Source organism: Plectropomus leopardus, chromosome 3 (assembly GCF_008729295.1).
Source record: "Plectropomus leopardus isolate mb chromosome 3, YSFRI_Pleo_2.0, whole genome shotgun sequence".
In the NCBI taxonomy this organism is placed as follows: Eukaryota; Metazoa; Chordata; class Actinopteri; order Perciformes; family Serranidae; genus Plectropomus; species Plectropomus leopardus.
The window spans coordinates 10,397,502-10,416,988 of record NC_056465.1 but is presented as its reverse complement, the minus strand read 5'-3'; the positions used below and the strand labels follow the sequence as shown (position 1 = coordinate 10,416,988).

General features: G+C 40.7%; 2 protein-coding genes across 2 annotated transcripts; both read right to left on the bottom strand.

Moving 5' to 3' along the window:
- Positions 1 to 42: 42 nt before the first annotated feature.
- On the bottom strand, positions 43 to 4,222 carry commd2 (COMM domain containing 2). The gene is made up of 6 exons (XM_042482235.1): positions 4,065 to 4,222; positions 2,847 to 2,924; positions 2,096 to 2,178; positions 1,510 to 1,584; positions 1,228 to 1,326; positions 43 to 852 (listed from the first exon to the last, which is right to left on the bottom strand). Exons 1-6 carry the CDS (start codon positions 4,129 to 4,131, stop codon positions 643 to 645), a joined length of 612 nt encoding a protein of 203 aa, XP_042338169.1. The 5' UTR covers positions 4,132 to 4,222; the 3' UTR covers positions 43 to 642.
- A 2,081-nt stretch (positions 4,223 to 6,303) lies between these two features.
- Positions 6,304 to 18,821, bottom strand: lmnb2 (lamin B2). Its single transcript, XM_042515064.1, has 13 exons — positions 18,396 to 18,821; positions 14,038 to 14,174; positions 13,752 to 13,908; positions 12,694 to 12,819; positions 12,375 to 12,473; positions 12,118 to 12,189; positions 11,873 to 11,998; positions 11,558 to 11,778; positions 10,810 to 11,044; positions 10,511 to 10,618; positions 9,290 to 9,409; positions 9,052 to 9,132; positions 6,304 to 8,793 (listed from the first exon to the last, which is right to left on the bottom strand). The coding sequence occupies exons 1-13, from the start codon at positions 18,612 to 18,614 to the stop codon at positions 8,758 to 8,760; spliced, it is 1,737 nt and encodes a 578-aa protein (XP_042370998.1). The 5' UTR covers positions 18,615 to 18,821; the 3' UTR covers positions 6,304 to 8,757.
- Between the last annotated feature and the right edge of the window lie 666 nt (positions 18,822 to 19,487).

Sequence of the window (19,487 nt, the reverse complement as noted above, 5' to 3'; positions counted from 1 at the left end):
ACAATCACCATAAAGACAGATTACCAGTTAAACCAGGCTTGCTTCAGTAAGTCAGGTTTATTTTCAGGAAATTTTTGTTTAAAGGAGGTTTAAAACAGCTTGACTTGACTAAAGACTTTTTGTGACAAGCATGCTCAATGAACCCAACAAACAGAGTATCTAATGAATAATCTCTTTCATAAAGCCGACGTAGAGTCATCATAAGCAGTCTCAATCAAGCCTGGGAAGTCCTGAGCAAATGATCATTTTGTGGGCAAAGTATTCCTGTAAACACTGTATGGTCCATTCAAATTCTGACAGATAAAGTCAGGGCCTTTCTGCCTTTACACTGCTGGCTTTGACAAACCACAAGAATGGCATTTCATTTCTTTCTTACACTTTAATACAATATCAGCAGCACTGTAGAAACATTATTTACAATACAGTCAATACTATCTGGCACATATCGTGACTCAAGGGTAAAAAAAGTGACAACCATTTGCCAATCTGATGGGTAAAAACCTAGTTTACGATCCAGGACCAGATCAACGCTACACCACAGAACGCAGAGACGCTGCTTATTGTGTCCAGGTATGGAGGCAGTAATGTGATGTTCCGCAGGTGGCGGGAGGCACAGGTCACGTAGATAGTGACCAGGAGGGGTTATTTGATGTTGCGACATATGCGGCGAGCATGACTTGTTTTCATGGCAGCTAGAGCGGCCTCTAGTGTGGAGATGAGGTGCAGGAGGGTGCTGGGGTCTGTCTGGAGAACCCTTCTGCTGTAGTCACCACGGCTGTCAGAACCTTTTGTCAGGAGCAGACGCATCGTCAGCATGGGAATGACCTGCTGACGGACTGGACGACTCGCCAGCTGGGGGGAATGAGTGGAGGGAGCCACATTTGGAAGTGAAAGAGAAATAAATGGGAGAGGAAGTTAAAATCTGAACAAAACCTTTACAGCTCCTAGTGCCAAAGACATGACACATATGAGCAAAGTGTATAACTTTTATAGTTTCCTTGGTAGCTAACAGGAGGTAAACAGGAATCAAAACTGTTGCCCAAGCAACAGAACAGCAAACTGTCTATAAATATATCTATGCTGGTCTTTCACTTTGTAGTGTAACCTGACCTCCTCTGTTCCTCATTTCATACCTGCAGGCTTAGACACACACACACACACACACACACACACACACACACACACACACACACACACGCACACACACACAAACACACACACACACACCTGTACATCCAATCTCCATTCCAGGTTGTGGTAGGCAGGCAGGTTGGAGGGCAGCTGACTCAGGATGCTGCGGATCTGACTGTGATGTTGCAGGTAGAGCTGCAAAACAAACCCACACACACACACACACACACCCATCCACACGTACACACACACACACACACACACACACACACACAGACAGACACAGACACAGACACACATTCAGCTGGAGAGCAGGGAACTGACATTCAAAGTGTATCTGCAAATCATCTCAGATCAGTAAAATTGATTCAAATTCACCTGTAAGAGGATCTGGTTAAGCTCTTCGCCAAACCCTAAAACCAGTACTGAGTCCAGAAAGTCCACTTCAGAGATCTACACACATACACACACACGCACACACACAGAGGAAACGTTACACACAAACAGTGACATGTGGTAGGTGGAAAAGTGCGATACTAACTACAGCGCTGCATTCCAGGCCCTGATAATGTGCATGCTGATATGATGTGCTCAGATTTAACAGAACAAAGCCATCATTAAATATCCCTTTTTCACCATCCTTTAATGTTATTATATTGATGCTTCTCCTGCTATAAGGCTGAAGGAAACAAAGTCTATTAACCTGTCGATACACACAACTGTACACGCAGTCTCGGTTCAACGTCATTCACCTATTCACCTTTACCAGTGTTTTGTCTCAGTCTTCATGAGACAATGTTTTTTTTTTTTTAAATAAACTGTTACATGTGAACAATGATATTGATCTATAGAGTGGATCCTGGAAGTCAGAGTGGTCAAGCAACATCTGCCATATCAAACACAGAGAGTGTGAGTGAGTGTGTGAGTGTGTGTGAGTGTGTGTGTGTGTGTGTGTGTGTGTCACCATGTGTTTAGAGCTCTCTGTCATCAGGTACATCAGGCCCTCCACTCCATGCTGCACCATTTCCACAGGAACAGAAAGCTTTCCTGCAAGCAGTGGGTCATTATGCATTAACTCGTTAGTGCTGGCAGGAGGTATAAAGTTTGGTAGCATGTGTGTCAAAACTGCATGATATGCAGAAAAAAAGTCCTGACGATTTGTTCAGTGCTGTTTGTCCCCAATGATAATAAACTGAAACCACCCTTAAAATCGTGGCATTTTTTGCTCAGTGAACACAGAAGTCAGTCCACGTTATTCCAACATGCTTTGTCTCTTTGCACTATTAATGATGAATCAAGCAAATGGTTTGAATGACTATGTGTAATTATGTACATTTTTCATTATTGCTCTTGAACTGTACTGTGAGAAAATGTCACATGTTTCCAATATCATTCCACTTTTATCAATTACATCTATACTCAATATTAGAAACATTATCAGTGTGTGAGCTGTTGTGTTTGGCTGCATTTACTTAGCCAATATATACATTATAATGAGCAATAAATACATTGTTCAAGCAACATTAGCTATGACAATACTGCTGCTAGTACCCCAAACATTAATAAATACTGTATATGTGTTATGTGTAAATCCAGATAAAAGAAATGTTTAACACTACATTTCCCATGGGTAGTCCACTCCTACCCATAGCAGCAGTTGCACTGGACCAATCAGCTGCTTGTCTAAGAGGATGTAATAAAAGCTGTAGACTTACTGGCTGCTCCCTCATAGATTTTGGGACTGGTTCCTCTCCTTAAGAACTCCAGCGCTATGCGACCAAACTCTCCAACCACTGAGGACAAAAAAACACATGGATGTGTCCACTCAATTTACTAAAACCACTGTGTTCAGTTCTTACATACAGTCAGATGGGATATCGCCATTCTCCTAAGGAATTATTCTGATATTTAGAAACGGAAACAGCACCTGACAAACTGAGAATTACATAGTGCATGGACCTTACTCAAGAGACAGGGGTCTGTTATTATCAAACAGAAATGTCCCTTTGGTGTCACCCAGATGCAGAGGGCCGCTGTGTTATTACAGAATGTTTAGTTGGTCAGGAATATTTAACCGTTATTTATGTCTGTGTTCCAAATGTATCATTATCATTTATCTGCTCTCTTCATTAGTTTCAGTATGACTGTGCTAACTGACACCTGAATACAAATGCAGTCATAAAATTATGTTTCTCTACAATTGCGCAAGAAAAATGTGAATTTTATTCTTTACATACAGTAGATTACTTCTCTTGCTGTTAACGTCTCTAAGTGGAGAGAGTATACATATTACCAAATGCCTCAATATCAATGTTGCAGCCATATTGTAGGGCTGGCTATTGGTGCTTTCACAAAATAGATACACAATGAGATTTTTGATAAGTTATCACCAGTACTGTGGATATAATGACTAAGCGGTAGAAAGGCAAATAACAGAACAGCTAGAACAGCCTGCTACATTCAGAAATTTTACATCACTTCAGTGTAATGCAGCCTTTAAAATTAGGAGAAGACAACACATAAGATATAACAACATCCAAAAAACGCACAGGTTCCAAATATTGGGGGGCGCGTGTCCCCTGCGCCCCCCCCTGCACATTTGTCGCTAAGTAAACGTGACTTTTCGTACCTTTTACTGAAGCTCTCGGTCACAACACATGATAAACCCAATGGCAAATGCTCCAATCAATGTCTTTCGCATTACTTGCCAAAACTGTTGCTGGTTTATGGACATTTTCTAGCGTTATCCCTGCATCTGGACAGGGTCATTGACAATATTGACATGCGCAGGACACTAAATATTTCGTGCTACCGATACAGACTATCAAATACTTTATATTGTTGCTGGTTTACAATCAGCTGACTGTCACGATGTAACGTTACAGCCGCCAACATGTTGCCCTGGTCCTCCTGATCCAGGATCAGTCACTGACCTGCGGTGTCAACCTTCGGCAGGAAGGCCAGGTGCTCTTTATGGTCTTCAGACAAAACCAGCAGCATCCTGAACCAGCAGAGTCCCAAATAATCACAGATTCAACAGTCAGAGAGAAACAGATCCATCAACCCGGAAAACCCACTTGGACGGTTCCTTTTCTTCTTCAGTGGTGTTTTACTGGACCTGCATTACTGCCGTCTCCTGGACTTAAAGGGGAACTACGCCCGTTTTCAAAATTCATACACGTTATTCCTATTGTCCAAGACAGTCCAAAAACATTAGAAAACACAAACAACTGTCCTCACAAAACAAAAACGATAAGTGCTAAAATATATGAAGTCATAGAGTATAAAGTGTGGAGCTGCTCCATACACAATGAATGGTGAAAGATGTCCTAGATGACACTGAGAGCACCCAGAGGATGCTCTGAGTGTAGGGGCATTTTTGTTTCATTTCAGACATGAGATCACTATAATAGAATAAAGTTATTTTGGCTATAAAACAGAAAACAAACATAATTTGGGTCCACCCGTATTTGGCTCCTATTCACTGTCTATGGAGAAGCGCCATGCTTTCTAATTACTGACATCACAAGTTTGAGATATACTTCTCAGGTTTCCGGCTTTGAGAGAAATAAGCTCCTGTTCACACATTTTGATTGAACTTTCTAGACCATGAAGGTAACATACTGTAATTCTTTAGGTGATGTTCCCCTTTAATCACGTCCTTCATGTTATGGATAGTTCCTGTTCTTAGGACTGTGACAAGCAGAGAGTCAACCCAATGTGTTCAATATCAATATCACTAAATAAGACACTGCTACTGAAAAAATGTGAAACCAAGTATGCTTTTATGAAATGTTCTGATATCTATGTTATTGTAGCTAATTTCTGTTTATTTCAAGATTTTATTTCAAAATTTCAATTTTTTTTCTCCAGGGTTTGTTTATAGGTGAGTTAAGACGAACAGTTTGGAGCCACTTCACTCTGACAAATTGACATAAAATTTACCCCTGCAATACTTTTTAAAAAAAAATCTATTTATTTATCATTAAATCTTATCTAATTAATTTATGTATCTTTGTTTATTTGTAATCTATTATTATTATTATTTTATTTATTGTTATTGTTCTTTTTTGTCTGTGGGAGTGTGTGACTGTATGAGGGGATGTATATTTGTATATGGACGTGCTTTTTATAAAAATCTAAAAATCTATGAAGTTTTCAATATGCATATGTATATATACACATAACTATGTGTGTGTGTGCATGTCACACACACACACACACATATTTTATGTTCAGTTTAAACTTCAATAAAAAAAAGTTAACCAACCCGCACCGATTTTTGTTTATTTCATCAAGTCATTTAAATTAAACATCTACACACATATATAGAGTGTGGTAATGAAAAAGGTGAATGAAGAGGAGTGTTTGTGTTTTCTGTGGGTGTTTCTATGGGAATGTGGATCTTTCAGGTCAGTTTAAGGAGTGAGTGCCTATGGTTTGCATGTTCCACATTTTATCATAAGTGTGTCATGCAGTGAGGGACTCGCACTGCTACGGTGTTTACTTAGTCCCGCCCTGCCTTAGTCTTGGCTTGGTTACACCCTCTCTAAGTTAAGGGGGTCTTGACTCCAACATTGGTCAGACATTGTCTTCTCTGCATATTTTCAACATAAAAAAATACTCATGTTCACTAATAGTAGTATTAAAAAAAGGATAGGCTTTGTTTTTTGTTTTCCCTCATATTTCAGATATTTACTACAAAGAGCACCGCTAATAACCACCGAGACACTAAATGTGTATATGTAAAACATTTATTGTGTATACAAAAAGTAGTTCAACATCAGTTAATCATGGATGAAAACTCACATTTAGCATGCCCCGCCCCCCCCCCCTCCCCCTACATTATCACAAACAGTCACATCTATATTGTAGGACAACTGGTCAGACCCGAGTCATGTAACAGTCCCTCCAGGAACTGAGGTTTTTGGGTTTATGCATGTGCAACAGAACAAACTGATGTGCATGCATACTTGTATGCAACAATAACTCCACCATGTAGTTTCAAAGTTATCTGGATTATTTGCCTCTGGAAAAGAGTTCTACAAGCGTTCTGTATCAAAATTGCACCGATTGGTAACATTAGCATTTGCAGTTTGAGTTTTTATGAAAAAGGTAAAAGTAAAAAAGTTAGGATAGGTAATTTAAAAAAATACATACATATTGCAAGGGTCAGTTAAATAAGCATTCATTCTTGTGGGTTGAATCCAGAAATTTCCTGGAGGGACTGAATCACCATCACAATTCAGAGCCTTACAACGATCAAAATCAGATCAGTATTAACTTAATAGTCAGTTTAGCCTAAAAATGTCAGGCTTTAAAGATGGTCACTTATCAATTACGAGACAAAAAGTTGTTGCTTTTGCCAATATGAAAGTCACTGACCAGGTGACACATTTAAACTCACTGCCAAACACTGCAGGGAGTAGTGTTCGGTATCGTTTTCTCAGAATCCTGAAATATATTTAAGGTAATAAACACCCAACCTTAATCATCCCAGAAATCCTTAACGCTAAATAATAAAAGAAATATCTTGTGTAAACAAATTGATTATACATAGACAAGCACTCTATTAAAAAAAAACAAACAAAAAACTAGCTATGTAAAGCACAGCATAGACACACTAGAAAAATGGAGTTTCCCAAGATGGCACACAAGGTGTGAGAGCAACACTCGTACATTGTAATAACAAAAAGGCTACAGAGACGGAGATAATGCACTCAATCAGAGTATCACCTCATGTTATCATAGTGTTGCTTTCACTCTTTTACTTGTGCGTACAATGTTCTGCCAGTCACAAGGCGTTCCTTTTATGCACATTATTTCAGTGGCCCACAACCCACATCCATCAGATAGAGCAGTCATGCCGCTTTTGCACTGTTCAAGCAGAAAAGTCTGCCCCGTGATGATCCAAGCAGACGACCTGGTGACTAATATTCCAACAGAGCTGATGCGAACACAAAATCGAGATTTTTAACTAGTTTTATGGCTGTAAAGCTACTTACTAACACAACTCCCATTTCACACAGGAGATGCTGTCCCTGCTCGTCACTGTTGAGCGTCTCATTACAATCAACGGTTACACATCAGCTAAGAGACCTGTTCCTGAAGCAGGTTACACTTCACATTTTAGTGTGCATTAAAGGTTTTCATTCCAATATTTTTTAATATTTTTACTAACTGACCACTGATACAGACTCGCCCCTCTGCACAACAGATCGTCAAACAGCTTACAGTATTCTCAAAAAAATAAAATAAAATTGCTCACGTTAATATTTTGAGGCTCAAAGATTTGTCGGGCTGCACGGAGGAGTCAGAAGCCCTTTTTAAAAAGAGGTTCTGCAATACTGCCATAAATAAGATCTGCCATTACGCTGGTTTCGCTTTTTATACACTGACCCAAATGACGCTGCCCCCAGTGTGTGACTTAAGAAAGCATGCCGGCGTCATGGAAGCAAAAGAAGCGATGTGTAACAACGGATATGGATTTGGCTCTGTTATTACCTCTGCTGCCGGCGTAAAAACAATGCCCTTGTATTTTGTGTTTGTACTTTTTTTTATACAGAATGGCGAGCTGAAATAATGGCGCAACATTCCCGCCTTGAACAGGCTATGCAAACGGGGCTACTGAGCAAATTTTCTTTCCACTACAGACCGCACAGATAACATCAGAAATCAGAGGCTGTCAGTCAAAATTAACCTGTAGTGTTTCTTTTCAAGATGAGTTGGCCCTTCTTCAGGGAGCTCCCACTGGTACTAGCAACAGCTCATTACAACCAAGTGTGTCCCAAAGGTTTGGAGTTCAGATGTGCTGATCTGAAGTCCAAGCTTTAAGACATTTGACTGCCCACCAGCACCAAATTTACAAGCATTCATTCAATCATGTTCAATTCGCAAAATCAGTTCCTGATTTGAATTCTAAGGGCAGAAGGTGTCGCATGCTGTAAAGACTGTAACGCCTCTTGAGGCAAATTTGTGATTCATGACATTTGGCCTATATGAATAAAACAGACTTGACCTTGAAGCGGAAGACATAAATAAAAACCTTGAAAAAAATCTATCCGTAACCACACATATTGTACTAAATGGGCAACACTTAAAAGTCTAGATTTTGGAGTAAAAAAATGTTCTCCAAAATCCAATTAAGACTTGCTCATTACTTGTTCAACGTTTTGAATTCATCATATCAATGGCTATACAGCGGAGGTCCTTTATCTCGAAAAGTCACACAACAGGGTCACAGATTGTGTTCTACTGTGCATGAAAGATGAACGAATCGCAGATGAATGAAAGACAAGCCGGTGGAATAAATCATCGACATGTAGATTACTGTTAGTAATAAGGGTGGGAAATATTCAGCTTCAACACCACAGTCTGACTGAATATTAGGATCCATCGTCATCATGATCCACAGACTTGGCTAGTTAATATTTAGGAAAATGATTCATCAAAGCAGGTCCAGAAATGTGGAGGGCAGTAGAAAGAGTCCATAAGTCCAAAAATTCTTATATTGTCTTGAAGAATAAAAAACACATAACAATGAGGCAATGGATAACATCATATCTGAGTGGCTCTAGAGAAAAATAGATATAATGGGGAAGTGAAAGCCAGCAGAGGGGGAAGGCTTCACATAATGGCACACTCTCTGGATGACACTTTTCCCTAAAGGAGAAAAAGAAGATTCGGATTATCATAAAAAATAATATCAAGCATTTACATACTTTAAAAACAAGAAATGTTAATAATAAGAGGACATAGAGCAATTATTCTTTTCTTAGGTGCAATAAAACATCTGTTAAGTTATTTAATGTGCCTTCATTGCTATAAATGTTGGGGAAAACACATAGAAACACCTGTAAAAGACAATTTTCAGATGCTTTTCACACAGGTGAATCTGGTATGAATAACAAATATATTCACCGTTTGTGCCTCCTCCTCCTCCTCTTCCTCTCCATTCTCTACCTCCATCTCAGTCTTGGTTACGCTCCGTCTGGCCACCTCCTGCAGGACAGTCAGTCAGACATGATTCAAAGCAGAAACACCATATTGCAAAGTGCTTTCACCAAGAATATCACATGGGAACATCATTCAACATTTAGCACGTAGCTGTCCGCACACCGATGCATCAGTACGATTAGTCGTGCGTGGATGTCTTTACCTCGCCATCAGCGTTGATCAAAGTGGTAACCATGTCATTTCCTGTGCCCCAGGAAGTCTGACTCTTCCACAACAGGTCAGTTGGTGGACTGTGGGCCACACCAGCATCAGCAGACCAAACCTGTATACACACAGTGCCATAAATACATCACATATTCAAAGAGTTAACAGCCAGGAGCACTCAAACATGCTGACAGGGAAATGACACCAGCCGAAACTCACGGGATTTGCACACTCCCATCAAAACTGTCAGCTTTTATGTTGGATTTTACACCAATGAAAGCACAGAAAGGTTTTTTGACGCTCATCACCTTCACCGCTATAAAACAGGACCCCTGGGAGTCCACACCGCACAGAAGCTTTTCCCATGACAAAACTGAGACAGAGGTGCCATTTAGACCAATCATCTTCAGCTCCGTCACGGTCAGAAGTGGTTCATCTCCCAGCACTGTTTCTTTTCTACTTCTCACTATTTCATGTCACTGTGTAGATCCCGCTGTTGAGTCTCTGATATGACCATTATATGGTTCCAACAAGTTTTTCTGAACAAAATCTCAAAACTTTTCTGAAACTTTTCAAGGATCCACAATAACAATTTTTTCCCTGGCATTTTTTCAACATACCAAATTCAAACTATATTCAAACATAATTTCAGCTAGCTGGCATGCTGGAAGAGACAGATGGGGAGAAATGTGCTTAACGGTGAGGGAAACGTCACATATCAACACATGTAAGAGCGTTATGGTGACGGCTATACAGATAATAAATCTGCAATTATGCTACTTTATGTTATCAACAGAGGATACTGGTAATGATTTCACTACAAAAAAGCCATGACTTTTCAAAAATGTTCAGTGATTTGGACCAAATTCATGACTTTTCCAGGTCCGGAAAGCAGAACTGTGAAATTCCATGACTTTTCAAGGTTTCCATGACTGTGGGAACCCTGCATTTTCAATGCATCACATTTACTCTAATCATACAGTGGCAGCAGATATCTTGATAAAAATACAAAACATCACTTAGTTTAATCGTGACAAAATACTGGTGTGTGTTTTGGATAAAATAAACCTTAAAGACTGAATAAAAATTAGACGTATTTTACACATTAATAAATATCTTTGTTAATTATTAAACAGAGCAAAAATAAATAAACAAATTATATGAAATATTTGAAACTAAAGACACAATCACACACTCTCTTATACTTGAAATTTCTCACCGTGACTGACTGTCCGGCCTTAAGGACAAACTTTGGGGAAAACTTGTAGATGATCTCTTCGCCATTGTCAACCTGTCTCTTCAACCTCCAGTTGCCCAACGGCTGGTCCTGCAAAACACAGAAAAGCTTAACACGCAGGATCTTCTAACACCAAACCTCTGTGTCGACTTTCTCAGGTTTTATTTGAACCTTAAAGATAAGCATTTATTATATCCAAGTTCAATAAAGGCTTTCATGTTCAGTTTTTGTTGCAACTTCTCATCACCAACTGCTGGTTCTTGCTGTCCAGTCTTACACACCTGCTCGGTTTCATTGGCCAGTGTGACCGCGTTTCCATCCATGTCAGTGGGTGATATGGTGACTGCTCCGCTAGCTGTGGCTTCTTCAGACACCAGCAGCTGACCCTCTCCTCTGCCCATCTCTGGCACATCCTTAGCCTCCGCCTCCACTCTCTTCCTCTTGGAGGAGCGGGAGGAGGAAGATCCGGTTAGCCTGGAAACAGTGACTCTAGGTGGGCTGGGGGACAGCTTCAGTCTGAAAGAAACACACCAGTCAGCAGTGAGTCAATCTCATCCATCTCTCTGAGACACAGCAGGGTCTAAACTGCCTTAGGCCGGCAGAAAACACAGAATAACCACCCCACTATTAACGTGACAATACTATCAAAACAAATTACCCTAACCCAAACAGGATGAACCTGAACACAATATGGCGTGCCACAGCAAAGAGTCTGAATACTTGCATACATTAGATTTTTCATGTTTCACTTTGCTATTTTAAGTTATAGATTGCAGATCAATGGACCACAGCAGCGTCTTAATCTATTTCAATTTACACTCATCACAGAGTTAAGTGTGAAAAAAAGTGAAAAAGGGGTCTGAATACTTTCTGAGGCCACTGTATGAATAAGTTGTAGTATATAGCCTGTATGCATTATCAAATATTCCCTTTCATCTCCAACATTAAGCTGTTTCACATAGCATATGTAAGTGTGCATCCTAAGCCTCTGTGTGTGTGTGTGTGTGTGTGTGTGTGTGTGTGTTATACCTGTGCTCCTCTCCCTCCAGCAGTTTCCTGTATGCATTGATCTCCATATCCAAAGCAAGCTTCACGTCCAGCAACTCCTGGTATTCACTGAGCTGAGCGTTCATCCTTTCTCTCAGGTCAGTCATCTCTTGTTCTTTTGCCTCCATGGCACGGCGGTGCTTGTCTCGCTCTCCAGACAGAATTTCCTCCAGCTCTCTGATGCGATCCTCTGAAGCGGCCAGCTGCAAACACATCCGACCAGCATTACCGTCAGTTCATAAAGCTACGGATCAGAAACTGTGAGTTGTGTGTGTACAGGGGATCATGAAGCAGTACCTGTTTCTGCAGGGCACTGAGCTGATATCCAAGGCCCTCTATTCTGATACGGGACTCCTGCAGCTCCTCCCTGGCTGTGCTTATTGCCTTGTCATTTATCTCCGAGGACACCTTGGCGTTATCCAACTAGAGTGAGAACGAGACACTTTGTGTGAGAGTCAGAGTTTCAAAAGATAAAAGTTAAAAGAGACAGAGAGAGACAGAGACAATGACTGAGAGAGAGAGAGAAAAGATTTGTTTCTCACCTTGGCCTGGAAAGTTTGCTCCAGTTCTCCCTTGTAAAGAGAGACTTGCTCATCATGTTGCCTCCTCAGGTCCTGGCAGGATCACACAAACTCCATTACTATCGTATTCACATGGTATATTCAGCTAATTTCCTCTTTGGCAGCACTGATTCCATTCATAAAACAAGAGAACCATGTTGCCATTGCCACAACACACTGTTTTCCTACTTAACACAGATTGTTCAGCTCCACGACCATACACTCATCCCCCAAATTACCTGTAAAGCTTGTGCCAGTTTGAACTCGTAGTCCTGTCTCACTCCAGAGTCCACCTCCACTATCCTCTGCTCCTGTCGACGCCGAGACTCGCGCACCTCCTGAACGCAAAGAAGATTGGAGTGCAACTGTGAGATGCCTCAGAAATGTACATGAATTCTTACTTTGGTCAGATTAACTTTGGAGGAGAATTTGGCATTATTTCTACATGGATAATTAGTAAAACTGCTAAAAGATTAGTTGAAAATGGTAATAATGATTCTGGTTCTGCAAGGGTCACTGCCTTGTCGTCTTTACACACCACACACACGCACACATTACCTCTTCAAACATGCTCTTCCTGAACTCCAGCTCTTCACTCAGGGATTGACAGCGGTTCTCCAAGTCCACGCGCATCAGTGTCTCTGCCTCCAGCTGACGCTTAGCAACAGCATGGCTGTCCTCCGCCTGTAAGAAATATTAGCACCTGGCTTAACTCACTGACCCATCATGAGCAATGCTGCTAGCGATTCCTGTGAGTCATATAACGTAACATTACATCTCACGTCAAGTCACGACGTCACTTTAATTCAAGCTCACCCGACCTTATGGCAAGTCCTGTCCGTTAAAAAAAGTAATCCAAATGTTGAAATCGGGAGGATAAGAGCTAGTCAGCGAAATAAACAAGGTTGCCTACGGTTTCACTGTGATGGGATCAAGATTGGCTAAGTGAAATGACTATTAGGCAAAGGTAAATAAAACATCATCGTGATGTGTTCAAATGTAAACCTCAAGAAAAAGAAACTTAAGTTTTGACGGGGAACTTGAATAATACATTTGTCTGGTTAAGAAATGTCTTTTCCCATCAATATTAAATGGATTGTAGAGATAGAAAAATGTCCTTCATTTAGTGCTGCTGATGTATTTTTTGCTATTGTTAGTTTAATGTTACAATGAAGGAGCTCTGTTATATCAGCCATGTTTATTAAAGACCAGACATTTTTGCTCTGTTCACAAATACTCACTTGTTAAGCAATAAGAGCAAAAGCTGTTCTATTCAAAACATATTGCTGCCTCGTCTTTCCACAAAATAACAGAAAATTATCGATAGTGGTATCGATGAAGACTCGGTTCGTTAAGGAGTGTCGATAATGTCATCAATATCAATAAAAATGAACGATCCCCATCCCTGCAGAACAGGAAATGGTTCCAGTCATGTACTCCACTTACGGTCAGCATTGGCTGGGTGATAAAGTTGCTCCACGGGAAGTTTATAGGATTCTTAACTTCTCAGAAAGGTACTAAGGCGCCTTCTTTCTTTAAAACATTACTCAATGTTTTTGTCAGGCTATTTAACCCTTTCTAGTTTTTTTCAGAACAGAAAACCCTGCAGTACTCACCTTAGCCAGCAGGCTCTTGACATCGGCCAGCTCAGAGGTCAGAGTGGCATTCTGGCTCAAAGCTGTGGCAAGAGACGCCTCACTCTTGTTCAGCTGGGCTTCCAAACCACTGGCCCTGGACAGCGCGGCGGCAAGATCACTATCCTTCTTCTTGGCACTGGAACACATGGACAGAGGTAGGAGGAGAGAGTTATTTTTATTCAAAGTGGCCACTGACCCTCCCCTTCACCCTGATTAATCCCATCTCAAACAGTGTGACCTGTGTGATAATTAGGAGTATCATCACCTGCGTGTGGCTTCCTCCAGATCAGCCTGAGCCTTGCCCAGGTCTATCTGGAGCCGGGCTCTCTCTCTCGCAGTTTCATCCAAAACCCGTCGAGCATCAGCTAACTCTGCCTCATACAGAGATTTCAGACCCGTCACCTGAAGAAAAAGGACACATGAATTCATTACTAGATGTCTTGAATGGGTGAAAAAGAAAAGAAATATTACAATTAACTGACTCTTGTCTTCTACAATTGTCAGTGCTAACTTTAATTTACTTCACAAGAATAATCCACTCAGTATCAATCTTGCTTTCCAGTGAGTCCTGGGTTCATAAATTAAAACCAGACAATCCCAAATATATTTAACAGCGTGTAAAGTTTGTTTATCAAGTGCTCTGATGTCTGGATTTTAGTTTACAGTTTAATGCCTGAAGACTCATTTGTTCCCTTAAAGACCCATCTAGCTAATTCCAGAGTTGTGGTGGGCCGATATCGACTGGTTTTTAGGGCCGATTATACCGATTATTGGTAGTTAATGAGACTGATAACTGATATTTGGAGCCAATATGTATGTACAATAAAAACGAAAATCTCTGTCCATATTTAGGGGTTGGAATATAACAAACTCCAACACAAAACTTTGTTTAAATGCCTTTAGGAAATGTTTAATCAAAACTGAAATGTTCAAAGTCATAAACAGCAAGTTACAGGCAATGTTTTTTTTAATAGTCAAGTGAAAATTTTAATAAAAAATTAAAAAGCAGACCTTTTTTTCTTTGCACTTTTTGAGAAGTTAATTTTATGGGCGATTATTAAAATGAAACGCCAATAGAAATAACAGCAAAATGCCAAATATCGGCCCAGATAATCTGTCAATTATCGGGCCGATAATCTCTTGAACGCAGTCTTTTTGACTGCAGGAGATCCAGATGCTTTGCCACTCAGCTGACTTTACGCGATCATTAGTGGCCAGTGGTAAAGCCAACTGACTGTTCGGTTTAGTACAGGGCAGCTGGGGGCAATATGGTAGAGATTTTAATACCACTGTCTGTACAAGTACTTTAATTCTGTCCACTATGCTATCAATACCAGCGGTTTACAGAAGTTTGTCAGTGTTTAAATGGTCTTTCAGAGTGTGGCTTGCATTGAGACATCAATCACATCACTTTTTGGGTCTAGTCTTGTTCTGTGCATAGAGCATTGTATGTAGTGACGAGGACTTTTGTGACTACAAATGCCTTTGCTTTGCTTACTGCACGTTACCAGAGACCTTCTTTAAATGAGCATGGAGCTTATGCAGCTTCCTCTGTGGGCAAAGATCCACTGTCACGTTTTGCAGGTTGCAAACTATTTTTTAAATTGAGGTCTCTTACTGAAATTAACCTGCAATAATGTGATTGAATTTTAGTCAGCTGTATACACAATCATTTAAGCACAATGTGCCTGATGCTTGCTCTCAGACAGCCAGCAGCACTTCCGCTGAACCACATAAGCCACATTTGCTGTCAGGCAACTGCCAGCATACGTCCTCAGGCCGGTGTGGAGGTGGACCGTTATTCCGGGGCTGTGTTTTGACTTAAATTTCAGAGAACAGTTTCTCACAAAGGAATGTGCTTTACAACAGACACGAGACCTGCTTGATAAATTTAAACAGCTGTGGGGAGGGGGAGGGCACTCCTTCACGTTGTTTACACACGCAGACTCAGTTAAGGCCCTCCAGCCTGAAGCTATTGGGTGTGTTAGGATTGTTAGTGTAATTTACATAGTCAGCTCTGATTGGACAGTTATTTTATCCCATTGACTTCCTACTGGCGCACAACAAAGTACTTTGTTTCCTTTTCATCATACCCAACTAAAATGTATGGATGATTTGCACAGTTAGATGCAGCTTGCTAAATGTTAAATATATACAAAAGTCAATTTTTTTAGTGTGTGTGTTTTGGGGGCAGGGTTGCCTTTATTGGGCAGTTAAGTACACAGGCATACAGGAAAGTGGTGGAGAGAGAAGGGGTGTGACATGCATCAAAGGCTAGAGAAGAACCAGCAAAGTTATGTGGCATATACTGTAAGCATTCAGCTACCGAGGCTCTCCAGCCTGCTTTATTATTAAAGACCTGTGCTGGTACAGAATTGTGGATAATGAAAGATTTCTCTGGTGCTAGTGCTGCAGTGAGGAGATCATGAGACATAACATTAGTAACAGCTCAGTGGAGCACTTGGTCTATAGGCAGACCGAGTGACATTCCAGCCATGCATGACCAGTAACTCACACTGTAGTTCCCATACAGGTAGAAGACTGGAACAACTAGGGTGGAAGGAAAACTCCCCAAATACCGCATAATATCGGGATATTTTTGTGTGGCAATATCGCATCATTACAGGGATGACACATACCAAATTGTATAAATTATTAATATACTGAATACAAATTAAATGCAAAGTAGCCCAATAGAATAATACAGTCAATTGTTTTTTTTCCAGTCCATTAGATACATTTAGCAGCAGTTAAGTTAGTTGAACATGCTTAAACCTTTATCTTTAGGTGAGGCAGATGTTGGCAATTGCAATATGTTTTCTATCAATATTCAGCATATTGCAACATATTGGAAACTGCAATACCGCGGTAATACATAGCTCTATCACCACGGTGACAAATAAAATCAACATAGTCACAGCTCTACTAGGAAGTATAAGAATTTCTAACTACTGTGCCACAAACCTTGTGACAAAACACAAAATTTCCATAGTTGTAAAACCCTGTCTCATAGTGCTATGTGCCATTGTGCAATGTTTAATCATCTGTTGAATCTTAAAACCCATGGATCCGTGAATCAAGCTGGACTGTCTTGATTTTATTGTCTCATCAGTACCGAAAAAAAAGCTCCCACTGACTCTTGCACTGTTTTTATGCAGGACATGCAAAGAACTTGAAAGTAGTTAAATTTTCGATTTCACCAAGAATCAAAACAGCAATGATAGCAGTGATTTTCACACATTCCTGTCCATATTAAAACAAAAAATACATAAATAAAAATAACACAGTAATTTAAATAACAATATGCGATACTTTGCAGATATTTGCTGGTAGACGTTTGTTCAAAGAATAATATGTAGTCTGGGCCTTAAGCGGAAGCACGGGACCCCCCTTTAACAACATTACTGACAGACACAACACTCTCAGGAGGTCACAACCAAATCAGACGGGCCTGAATCTTCTCTGGCAGTGATGATTCAAAGCAGTATTACTAATATTACCACTATTACTACAATATTTGCATTTGAAAGACTTCATTATGCTTTCTGTTCCAAATGTCCAGAAAATTGGGAAATGGGCATTTTTGTGCATTCTGCACCCTCAGTGAGGAAAATGGGGCAGAATGACTTGAAACTCAAGGCAATAATCTCATTAAAGGCTTTAAATCCACAATGAAAGAATCAGAGGTAGATTCCTTTAGATGTCCATGTTTTTTAAAATACCCAGTAACAAAAAAAATATCTTTTCAGTGGTGAATACCCTGTGCTTCATTTTTACTTCCTTTTTATCACTTTTTAATTCATTTGTGTTTTCTGTCTATAGGTGCCTGCACTTATGTTGCTGCCTTTCTTAGCCTGATCTCCGCTGAAAAAAGGAGATTCTCAGTGTCAATGGGAGTGTCCTGGTTAAATAAAATAAAAAATAAAAATATTTCAGAAAGAAAATGAAGGGCTGTTGGAAAATTGGGGGACAGTTGTCACGGCAGAGTGCGTCAGTATGACTTAATTCATATGAATTCTAAGTCTGCCAGAAGCTTTATAATGAACTTTGCTTCAAGTTAATGTAAAATAAGCCGGTTTGCAGCGGCGCGCGTTGACGTTACAGATGACAAAATGAAAACTCATGAGGTCATATTTTTAGATTGGCGCGCAGAACCACCCGCTCAATCTTCCCGGCCCCGTTACATTTGAATGCAGATTAGGAAAACGCAGTATGTAACGTTAGCATACCGTGTGTATTATAATGTATTATTATTATTACTATTAACGAAGTTAATGTACTTATCATTTATGTCAGTAAACTAACAGCGCGCTCATAAACTAGTGCATTTGACTGTGGAAAGAATATTCCAGCAGCTCATTAACGTTAGTCCACGTTTGTATGGCCAGCTGGCAGCCATATCTAACGTTAACGATAATGTAACCACGGTGGGCTGGTTATAGATAAGTATTTATATTGCTTTTTAGAGGTTTCTATCAATTCCTTCTTAAGCACACTCGTTTGTGTTGTTAAGTTAGACTCACACGAGCTCAGACTTGATTTTAACGTTTCTGTGAGTGGTCCGCTGCTGAGAGGCTACATGTGGATGAGTGACCGGATAGTTGAAGCTGGTGCTGGACTCACCTCTCTGGTAGTAACCTCCTCTTTTTCAGACACTTTGACCATCAGCCGGTCGTTCTCCAGCTCCAGAGACCGGACGCGGTCGATGTACACGGCGAGCCGGTCGTTGAGGTGCTGCAGGTCTTGTTTCTCCTGTAAACGGGAGATCCGGGTCGGGGAGAGCGGTGTCGAGGCCGCCGACCGGCCAGCCTCACGGCTCGGGGTAGCGCTAGCTGTCGCCATGACGGTTCTTTGAAAAAATCCTGAGTTTGCTTCTCCGCTCCGTGAGCAGTAAAAACACAGATGTGTATGCTGTCGAGGTAAATGGGGATGCAAAATAGTTTATCTCGTTAATTAGCAATAGGAGGCCAATCAATGAGTCGCGTGCTCATGCAGTGTCTCAGAGTGTAACCTGAAACACTGATGTGATTCCAAGATGGCCGACGCCGCTATCAAGACCGCGCCAAAAGCAGGGGACGCTTCCTGTCCCGCAATGGATGATGGGAGAATGGGAAAGAAAGAAAGACGCGCACGCGCGCGCGCACACACACACACACACACACACACGTATATGCAGACACACTATGCACTCGTTTTTTTTTTAGAAACAACCGCAGTTTTACACCACACATAGACCTCCTGATTGTGGAACTATGCAAAGCAAAAGCCTTATTACAGGCTGCACAACTTACAGGAAATACCAAAGGCAACAGTGTATCCCCTTGGAAACACTTAAATCATTAATAATTAATTTACAGGCCATGAGCCAAATCTGGCCTCTGATAGACTGCTGGGTGCCCCTCCCCCTGAACATTTTCTAATTCAATAAATGTAGTCACATTGGAATTTTTCTCTGTATCCTTAATGTAAATAAGATGCCAGAGTTCATATAGAGCATAAAAATAGAGCTTCGCTAAACTGTAAATGTCCTCAAATCTTAGCAACATCCCTGCATACACCTGACTTTTGTGGGGCTCTTGCGACAGACCCCTGGCCCCCTTTCATTTTGCAAAAGTGGCCCCCGGCCAAAACAAGATGAGCATCCGTAACTTAAACCATTTAAGCAAATATTAACACAGTAAAAAAGGAATTGAATTCCCTTCTTCCTCATGCATT

What these genes read in the sequence shown, in the direction of transcription:
- commd2 (XM_042482235.1), bottom strand. Translation starts at nt 4,131, where the DNA reads ATGCTGCTGGTTTTGTCTGAAGACCATAAAGAGCACCTGGCCTTCCTG. An exon ending in AATCTATGAGGGAGCAGCCA is followed by an intron (nt 2,179 to 2,846) that starts GTAAGTCTACAG and finishes CACTGCTTGCAG; the next exon opens with GAAAGCTTTCTGTTCCTGTG. An exon ending in TTAACCAGATCCTCTTACAG is followed by an intron (nt 1,327 to 1,509) that starts GTGAATTTGAAT and finishes TTTGTTTTGCAG; the next exon opens with CTCTACCTGCAACATCACAG.
- lmnb2 (XM_042515064.1), bottom strand. Translation starts at nt 18,614, where the DNA reads ATGGCGACAGCTAGCGCTACCCCGAGCCGTGAGGCTGGCCGGTCGGCG. An exon ending in AGGAGGTTACTACCAGAGAG is followed by an intron (nt 14,175 to 18,395) that starts GTGAGTCCAGCA and finishes CTTTTTCTTCAG; the next exon opens with GTGACGGGTCTGAAATCTCT. An exon ending in AGGAGGAGGAGGCACAAACG is followed by an intron (nt 8,794 to 9,051) that starts GTGAATATATTT and finishes TTTCTCCTTTAG; the next exon opens with GGAAAAGTGTCATCCAGAGA.